At 49.7% G+C, this 10,542-nt stretch overlaps 1 protein-coding gene across 1 annotated transcript; it reads right to left on the bottom strand.

The window, feature by feature from the left end:
• Window positions 1-538: 538 nt before the first annotated feature.
• LOC147975412 (uncharacterized) lies at window positions 539-1,651 on the bottom strand. Its single transcript, XM_087520408.1, has one exon. The coding sequence runs from the start codon at window positions 1,649-1,651 to the stop codon at window positions 539-541; it is 1,113 nt and encodes a 370-aa protein (XP_087376534.1).
• Between the last annotated feature and the right edge of the window lie 8,891 nt (window positions 1,652-10,542).

Raw genomic sequence — 10,542 nt, 5'->3', positions numbered from 1 at the left:
CACTCCCAGCTAAATGAACTTGGAAAATGTCACCTAGTTCCATTGATGAAGGGGTGTTAGGTAGCTGAAGGTACGCGGCGAAGGGGTTTCCTGTCACGAGCCACCGAGGCCACTTGCGGTGCTTCCCTCCTGAGGTCCGGCACGGAGTTGCTATTTCTTCCTCTTGGGGACGACCTCCGGAAGGTACCGAGCTGCATTGTGGCCAGGGTCTTCGATTGACGCTGCCTGGAAGGCGCGCTCAAGGGAGCACACCGCATCTCTTTCTTCGTAGGGGACTGTGATGATCCCGCCGCTTCCTGGCATCTTGAGGACGTTGTAGCCCTGGTGCGTCACGGCCATGAACTTGGCCAGGGCTGGATACCCGAGGATGGCATTGTATGGCAGACGGATGTGGGTGATGTCGAAGTTGATGAGCTCGGTGCGGTAGTTGTTATGCTGCCCGATGGTGACTGGGAGGCGGACCTGACCGATCGGCATGGTGGAGCCGTCGGTCACTCCTGAGAAAAGGCTTGGTGGGCTGAAGCTGATCATACGACACTTAGAGGCTGTTGAACTTCTCAACGGATAGGGCGTTGAGCCCTGCGCCGCCGTCGATGAGACTCTTGGTGACTTGCATGTTGCAGATGACGGGTGAACAAAGCATCAGGAGGACGCCGGCAGTAGCCGCGCACTTGAGCTGGTCTGCTGAACTGAATGTGATGGCGCACTGGGACCACTTGAGCGGGCGCGTGGCCTCGAGCTTGGGGAGGACTGCGTTCACCTCCCGAGCAAACTGCTTGAAGATACGCTGTGAGGCTGGGGCTTGACCTCTACCCAAGATGCAGGTGATAGCACACGGCTCCTGGAAGCCCCCAGCCCCCTTGTCTTGGTGGTGGTCGTCATTCCTTGTTGGTGGTGGCGGCAGTGGGGGGACACCGGCATTGCCCTGAGGACGATCCTCACGAGGCTGATCCCTCCAGGCGCCCTCACGAGACTGATCCCTCCAGGCGCCCTCGCGAGGCTGATCCTGCCAGTGGTCCTCATGAGGCCAGTCGCGCCACTCTTGGTGCGGGCCACGGTCATCCCATCGTCCGCCACCATGTCCTCCTCCTCGGCCGTAGCCCCGGTCGTTGCACTCGGGGCGTCGACCGAAGCGTCCTTCGCGAATGGCTCTGAGCTCTTGACAGTCGCTAGTGTTGTGGCTAGACAGGTTATGGAAGGCGCAGAACGGTCGGCTTCTCTTGGATGGCTCGGGCTGGTCCCTGCCATGCTTTGTGTCCGGTTCCGCCGCGAGCATGGCTGCTCCCTTGTGCTTCACGTCTTTGGCCTTGGCTTTCTTCTCCTCCGGGTCAGTAGCCGGGAGCTCGTGGAGGGAGACGCGCCCCTCCTCAGCTCTTGCGCAATTGGTCGCCAGGTTGAACAGCTCCAGAGATGTGCACAGCTCCTCGTGGATGGCGAGCTCCTCCTTCATCGTGACGCCGCGGACACCATCGGAAAACACAGAGATGATAGCCTCGTCCGTCACCTTGGTGGTCTTTAGGCAAACGTTGTTGAAGCGCTGGATGTACTTCTGGAGGGTCTCTCCTGGTTGTTTCTTAATGCGGCGCAGGTCACCCACAGCCGGTGGGTGGTCGCGAGTGCCCTGAAAGTTGGCGACGAAATGGTCGCGCATCTCGTCCCAGGAGGAGATCGAGCCTGGAGGCAGATTCAGGAGCGAGGATGTAACACCCTCGATGCGACTATAGCTCCCACGTGTCGAGGCACGACTTAGAGACATAATCGCATTGAAGGCATATGTCGCAAGTAAGGTAATCTTTACACATCCCATGTAATATAATAATAAAGGGGAGAGGACATAGTTGGCTTACAATCGCCACGTCAATCAAGGTACATAAATAACATTACATCATCCAAACACTCATGGCCCGACTACGGCGCCAAAATAAAAGATAACCCAACATGCGACATGGTCCCGATCATCCCCAACTGGGCACCACTACTGATCATCAGGAAAGGAAACATAATAACGTTGAGAGTCCTCGTCGAACTCCCACTTGAGCTCGAGCGCGTCACCTGGAGCGGAATCATCAGGCCCTGCATCTGGTGTAATAGTAATATGTGAGCCACAGGGACTCAGCAATCTCGCACCCTCGCGATCAAGACTATTTAATCTTATAGGTAAGGCAAGGTAAAAGTATATGTGGAGCTGCAGCAAGCGACTAGCATATATGGTGGCTAACCTGTTCGCAAAAGAGAGCGAGAAGAGGAGGCAAAGCGCGAGCGAGAAACTAGAGATCAACCTGCGCAAACATTACTCCAACACCGTGTCCACTTCCCGGACTCCGCCGAGAAGAGGCCATCACGGTAACACACTCAGTTGATTCATTTTAATTAAGTTAAGGTTCAAGTTATCTACAACCGGACATTAACAAATTCCCATCTGCCCATAACCGCGGGCACGGCTTTCGAAAGTTCAAATCCCTGCAGGGGAGTCCCAACTTAGCCCATGACAAGCTCTCACGGTCAACGAAGGAATAGACCTCCTCCCGAGACGTTCCGATCAGACTCAGTACCTCGGTTCTTAAAGACACTTCGACAGGTTAAAACAAGACCAGCAACACCGCCTGAATGTGCCGACAAATCCCGATAGGAGCTGCACATATCTCGTTCTCAGGGCACACTCAGATGAGCCAGACATCGGGTAGGCCAGCCCAGAGTTGCCCCTGGTAGCCCCGGACATCGCTCGGTTGGACCAACACTCAGAGGAGCACTGGCCCGGGGGGGCTAAAATAAAATGACCCTCGGGCTCCGGAAACCCAAGGGAAAAAGAGGCTAGGTGGAAAATGGTAAAACCAAGGTTGGGCATTGCTGGAAAAGCTTTAATCAAGGCGAACTATCAAGGGGTTCCCATTATAACCCAACCGCGTAAGGAACGCAAAAATCCGGGAACATAACACCGATATGACGGAAACTAGGACGGCAAGAGTGGAACAAAACACTAGGCGAGAGGCCAAGCCTTCCATCCTTTACCAGGTATATAGATGAATTAAGATAACAAGATAATATAATGATATCCCAACAAGTAAATAAATGTTCCAACAAGGAACGGCCTCCAATCTTCACCTGCAACTAGCAACGCTATAAGAGGGGCTGAGCAAAGCGGTAACATAGCCAATCAACGGTTTTCTAGGACATGGTGGGTTAGAGGTTAGACGTGGCAATTTTGGAGGCTTGAAAGCAAATGGTAGGCATCGTTGCATTGGCATAGCAAAAGAGCGAGCAATCAAGCATAGCAAAGATAGTAGTGATTTCGAGGGTATGATCATCTTGCCTGCAAAGTTGTCAGAGTTGACTGGATCCTCGAAAGCAAACTCAACGGGCTCCTCATTAGCGAACTCGTCTCCCAGATCTACCCTAACAAGACAAACAAGCCACAAGGACACCATCAACCACGTGCAAGGATCAAACAATATGATGCAAGGATGGTATGCTATGCGGGATGCGATGCGGGATGCATATGCAAGATGTGACAAGGAATGCATGAACCTGGCCTCAACTTGGAAATCCAAGTGTGCCACTGGAAAGACGAGATGAAATCGCTTGAAAACGATATAAAGATCACCGGAATCGGAGTTACGGTTTGGAAATGGCAAGCGATTCAAAAATGACACCGGTCTGCGATTTACAGCAAGTAGCCACCTAAATGCAATGAGATGAACATGATACAGCACCCAAACATGACAACAAAATACATGGCAGGGATGCATTAAAGATGCTTAACAAAAGTCTAGCACTGAGCTACGGCCAATTCATCCATTAACAGGTTCAAACAAGCATGGCAAAAATGCATATGGCAAACAGATCTCAGACTTAGTGAAATTAACACTTGTCTGGAATTCCAGATCAGGTAGCACTCTTCGGAGCAACAAAACTACATGCTACAGGATCTGAACATGGCAAAGTAAAGCATGGCATGGAGCTACTCAAAGAGCTTAACAAAAGTCCCTTAGTAACCTTGAGCCAAAAGGGATCAGAAAATACAATTGCAAGCATGTGAACATGGCAAAAACATAATTAGGTCTCAGACTTAGTGAAAACTGGAGCATGCTGAAAACAGATATCAAGTAGGCATGTTTACGAGCTCGATGCACTCACTACGGAGCAAGTCATGAAAAACTAGGCATACACCCATCAAGAATACAAAAAATTCAAGCTAGACATGGCAAGAACAATAGCATAGCATGCACTGATCAACTACAACATCATCGGCAAAATTGCAAACAAGTTGACAATCTGCCCAGATTCACAAAGTAGCAAAAGTAGAGCTCGATTGACTCAAGCTAGGGTGCTCCATAATTACAAAAAAAGACATGGATGGATATATCACTACAAGGTTAACAAAACATCCTTACTGATCATCCTCAAAAGAGGCACGAATCACTAGGAAACAACATGAACATATAGTCATATGAGATAAACAGCCCAAGGACTTGGTGGAATTACTAAGTCCCTGAAATCACTACTACCAAGTGCACCACTTTGCAAGCTCGTGCTAGTCACCACACACATCACACAAATACATGGGTTACACATCTGGAAATATGGCAAAACCCTTAACAAAACATATGTAGAGCTCATGGGCATATCATGCACACAATAATCATGGCAAAAATGACAAATATGCAAATGGAGTAGCAGATCTGACAATTATCTCAAGTAGCCCTCTTCTAACAGCATTTCGGGCATCAAGATGAGCTCAAATGAAAACAATGCAATGGAATGAAATGATGTACACTCTGAGATGAATATTTTGATATGCTATATGCCCAAATCGGAGCTGCGGATGAGGGGATACGATGCTATGAACATGAGCACATGGATCTGCGATTTAGATGACTTGGAAGAAAAACCACCTAGGGTTTACTGTTCATCCGCGACGGATCCAGATCAGCGCGCGGACCGAGGTTGGCCGGGGCACTGTAGACGCCGGAGTCGAAGGTGTCCGAAGCTGCTCCGGGGACTTGCCGCGAAGGAGGGGACGAGGCCGGCCGGAGGAGGTCGCCGGACGGCGGCGGGGCGGCGAGCACCGGGCGGCGGGGCGGCGAGCACCGGAAGGCAGGGTGGCGCGAGCTCGGCGAGCGGCCGGAGACGAAGCCGGCCGGCGAGGTGGCGGCTCGGCCACGGGAGAGACGAAGCCGCGGGGCGGCGCACCGGCTTGGGCCGCGGGGGCCCGATCCGGGCTTCCGGGCCGGCGGCGGAGGGAGGTGATGATGGCGAATGAGGAGGCGACACGTGGCCGCGGCGGGGGAGGATCCGGACAATGTCCGTCGGCGGCTGATTTGTCCGGCGGCGCGCGATGATGAGATCTAGGGTTAGGGGGAGGAGAGACCCGGGATTTTCGAGGAGGACCTATATATATGCATAGAGGGAGCTAGGAGAGTCCAAATGAGGTGCGGTTTTCGGCCACGCGATCATGATCGAACGCTCTAGATGATGGAGCAGGTTTAGGTGGGTTTTGGGCCAAATTGGAGGGGTGTTGGGCTGCAACACACACGAGGCCTTTTCGGTCCCTCGGTTAACCGTTGGAGTATCAAACGAAGTCCAAATGGTATGAAACTTGACAGGCGGTCTACCGGTAGTAAACCAAGGCCGCTTGGCAAGTCTCGGTCCCATCCGGAAATGTTTAATCCCCACACATGAAAGAAAGGTAGAAATGACCACCGGAGGAGAACGAAGCGCCGGAATGCAGAACGGACAACGGGGCAAATGCTCGAATGCATGAGATGAACACGTATGCAAATGCAATGCACATGATGACATGATATGAGATGCATGACAACGACAACAACACACGGAGACAAAAACCCGAACCCGAGAAAATAAAATAACTTAACGCCGGAAACGGCAAGAGTTGGAGTACAAATTGGGAAAGTCATATCCGGGGTGTTACAACACTCCACCACTACGAAAGGATCTCGTCCCGAGATCTAGGACTGAAAGAACGCCGGGTACTCAGAACGGAGGTGATTCTCGCGTTCCCGGGTAGCTTCACGGTCGGAATGGTGTGACCACTTGACTTTGAGGAATTTGATAGACTTATTGCGAGTCTTGCGTTCAGTCTCTTCAAGAATAGCAACAGGGTGCTCACGATAGGAAAGATCTTCTTGGAGCTCAATGTCCTCGAAGTTGACGGTGCGGTCAGGAGTCTTGAAGCACTTTCGGAGCTGAGAGACATGGAACACATCATGAACATTTGCAAAGTTTGAAGGAAGCTCGAGTTGATAGGCGAGGTCGCCTCTCTTGCTGACAATCTTGAAAGGTCCCACGTATCTGGGGGCAAGCTTCCCTTTGATACCGAAGTGACGAGTACCTTTCATAGGAGAGACATTGAGGTAAACATGATCTCCGATCTCGAAAGCCAAATCACGGTGCTTACTGTCATAGTAGCTCTTCTGGCAGGATTGGGTTTCTTTAAGGTTATCTCGAATGACTTTGCACATTTCCTCTGCCTCTGTGATTAAGTCATTTCCCAAAAGCTGACGTTCACCGGTTTCAGACCAGTTGAGAGGGGTACGGCACTTCCTGCCATACAGAATTTCAAATGGGGCCTTGCCCGAACTTGCTTGAAAACTGTTGTTGTAGGAGAATTCAGCATAAGGAAGACAATCCTCCCACTTCATGCCGAAGGAGATCACACAAGCCCTGAGCATATCTTCAAGAATCTGGTTGACACGCTCGACTTGACCGCTAGTTTGAGGATGGAAAGCTGTGCTGAAGCGGATGTTGGTGCCCATGGCCTTCTGAAAAGAATCCCAAAACTTGGAGGTAAAGATGCTGCCACGGTCTGAAGAGATCACCTGTGGAATACCGTGCAGAGAGACAATTCGAGAGGTATAGAGTTCCGCCAATTGAGCTGCAGTGATCGACTCTTTGATAGGCAGAAAGTGAGCCACTTTGGTGAGTTTGTCGATGACAACGAATATAGCATCATTGCCACGCTTGGACTTTGGAAACCCAGTCACGAAGTCCATTTCAATGTGGTTAAACTTCCATTCTAGAATGGCAAGAGGTTGGAGGAGACCAGCTGGCCTTTGGTGTTCTGCCTTCACTCTTCTGAAGACATCACACTCAGTCACGAATTGAGCAATCTCGCGCTTCATTCGAGTCCACCAATAAGCCTGCTTGAGGTCCTGATACATCTTCGTGCTCCCAGGGTGGATGGAGAGGAGAGAATTGTGAGCCTCGTTCATGATCACTTTACGGAGGTCACCTTTGGGTACAACAATACGATCCTCGAAGAAGAGAGTGTCCTTTTCATCAAGGCGGTAGCACTTGTACTTGGGTTGACTCTTGGCAATCCCAATCTTCACCTTTTTCACCATAGCATCAAGAAGCTGAGCTTGGCGAATCTGGTCTCCCAAGGTAGGAGAGACTTGAAGGTTGGCGAGGAAACCTTGAGGAACAACTTGCAGATTAAGTTTGCGGAAAGCTTCACAAAGCTCGGGTTGATAAGGCTTGAGAATCAGACTGTTGCAGTAAGCATTTCTGCTCAATGCGTCAGCAATCACATTGGCCTTGCCTGGAGTATACTCGATACTCGGATTATACTCTTGAATCATTTCGACCCATCGAGTTTGCCTGAGGTTTAGATTAGGCTGAGTGAAGATGTACTTGAGACTTGTGATCAGTGAAAATGTCCACTTTTCTTCCCAATAGAAGATGTCTCCAAGTCAAAAGAGCATGCACAACTGCTGCCAACTCGAGATCATGAGTGGGGTAGTTCTTCTCATTAGGCTTCAATTGGCGAGAGGTATAAGCAACAACTTTCTTCTCTTGCATCAATACTGCGCCAAGACCTTGGAGAGAGGCATCACAAAAGACCTCGTACGGTTTGGATTCATCAGGCGGAGTCAGAACTGGAGCAGTGATCAATTTCTCTTTCAAAGTGTTGAAAGCAATGTCACACTCCGGAGACCAAACGTACTTGACGTGATTCTGGAGAAGATTAGAGAGAGGCTTCGCGATCTTAGAAAAGTTTTCAACAAATCTTCGGCAGTAGCTTGCGAGACCGAGGAAGCTACGGAGTTGCTTCACGTTCTGAGGAGGTTCCCAATTCACAATTGCAGACACCTTCTCAGGATTTACGGCAATGCCCTTGGCAGAGATGATATGACCAAGATAAAGAACCTCATCGAGCCAAAATTCACACTTGGAGAACTTAGCGTAGAACTGATGTTCTCTGAGCTTATCGAGCACCAAACGCAAGTGTTTGGCATGATCTTCCTTGTTCTTCGAGAAAACCAGAATGTCGTCGAGATAGACCAAAACGAAGTCATTGGTGTAGGCGTTGAAGATGAAATTCATCATGCGAGAGAAAGTCGGAGGAGCGTTGACGAGGCCAAAAGACATGACAGTGTATTCATATGAACCATAGCTTGTCCTGAAAGCCGTCTTGGGAATATCTTGCTCACGGATTCGAATCTGATGATAACCCATACGGAGATCAAGCTTGGAGAATACTTGGGCACCTTTGAGTTGTTCGAACAGCTCATTGATGTTGGGAAGTGGGTATTTGTTCTTGATGGTCTTCTTGTTCAGTGGACCATAATCAACACAAAGTCGGTCCATTCCATCCTTCTTCTTCACAAAAAGAACACCACAACCCCACGGAGAAGAACTAGGCCGGATGAGACCCATTCTTTCTTGAATATCGAGTTGCTTCTTCAGCTCCTTCAACTCTTCAGGTCCGAGCTTGTAAGGACGCTTGCAAACAGGTTCCGTGCCGGGCTCAAGATCAATAACGAATTCAACTGGCCGGTGCGGAGGCATTCCTGGAAGCTCTTCTGGAAAGACGTCTTGATAGTCGCAAACGATTGGAATTTGCGAGATGGCATCGAGTTCACCCTTCTCATTAAGAGAAAATAGGCGGATGGTATCATCACGAGCGGCAAAGACAATTACATCCTCAGACGAATGAGTCAATTGAATCTGCCTGGCTGCACAATCAAGCTGAGCCTTATGCTTAGAAAGCCAATCCATCCCGAGAATAAGATCAATATCCGAGTTACCAAGAACCACCGGAGAAGAGAGAAACTTGTAGTCACCCAACGTGGTAGTAACATCCGGGGCGATAGCGCTTGCATTCATGAATTTACCCGGAGAAACCACAGATAACTGTCTAGGCAAATCTTGTAAAGGCAACTCATGCTTAGAAACAAATGGCCTCGAGATAAAACAATGCGATGCACCGGTGTCAAAAAGAACTTTTGCAGGAATATCATTAACAGGAAGGTTACCCATAATGACATCTGACGAATCCTCTGCCTGAGCTGCATTCATCAAGTTGACCTTGGCGGACTTGGGGTTATGCTTGACCATAGTTGTACTTGCCGATCTGACAGGAGGAGGAGGAGGAAGACGCCTCTGGTTGAAACACTTGTTGGCATAGTGACCCTTCTGTTGGCACTTGTTGCACGTGACCTCTGAAAGCGGATGGTGATACGGAGCACTCGATCTTGGAGGTTGAGACGAAGTCTTGTTCTGAAAGCCAGGGTTGGGTGGGTGGGAAGATCCACTGCCACCTTTGCTCTTCTGCTGATACGGCTGACGGAATGGAGGAGGAGGAAGCCAATACTTCTGCTGCTTGGCCACTTGAGTAGAGGAAGAAGGAGTAGCATCTCTGACTCGCTTCTTGGAAGCATCACACCTCAACTGAGCAGCCTCTTGCTTCAATGCCATGTTGTAGAACTCATCGTACCTCAAGGGCTCAAAGAGAACAAGAGCTAGCTGAATTTCTTCTCTGAGACCACCCCTGAACTGGTATATCATGCTCTTCTCATCAGGGACGTCCTGCTTGGCAAAGCGGGCAAGCTTTTGAAACAACTTGTTGTAGTCATAGACAGACAAAGAGCCTTGCTTCAGATTGCGGAATTCCTCATGCTTGCTTTCAACCACGCTCTGAGGGATATGGTGAGCTCTGAAATCTTAACGGAATTCATCCCAAGTGATAACACGTCCACCTCTGGAGTCCTTGTACTGCTGGAACCATTCTGCAGCTTGATCTTTGAGTTGGAAGGAAGCGAACTTGACAAAGTCCTCAGGCCTGACATTACTGCACTCGAAATGCTTGCACAGATCCACAAGCCAATCGTCAGCATCGGTTGCCTCAACATAATTGCTGAAAGTCTTTGGCCCATTAGCAAGGAACTGGTTGAGTGTAGCAGAGTGATTCTGATTGTTGCCTTGGTTCCCTTGGTTGCCTTGACTGCGCTCTTGGAGAATTTGCATGATCAACTGTGTGTTTGCATTGGTTGCGGCCATCACATCTTGCCATGCCTCCGGAGGAGGTGGAGGTGGTGGCAGATCAGGATTCAGAGTCGTGCGCGTTGGAGGAGCCATCCTGAAGAGGTTGACCACCATTAGCACATAGACAGATAAAATGAAGCTGAATCCAACGGAATGAAAATTGCAACATATAATCTTCACATCCGAACAAAATGAACGAATGCATTCCTCTTGAAATGGTCACATATCCATAAATTGAGAAGCCACTTAGAATTAAGG

Source organism: Triticum urartu, chromosome 4A (genome assembly GCF_056163025.1).
Source record: "Triticum urartu cultivar PI428250 chromosome 4A, HENAU_Tu73, whole genome shotgun sequence".
Lineage (NCBI taxonomy): Eukaryota > Viridiplantae > Streptophyta > Magnoliopsida > Poales > Poaceae > Triticum > Triticum urartu.
The sequence above is the reverse complement of the archived record's forward strand: the minus strand, read 5'-3'. Positions and strand labels throughout refer to the sequence as shown.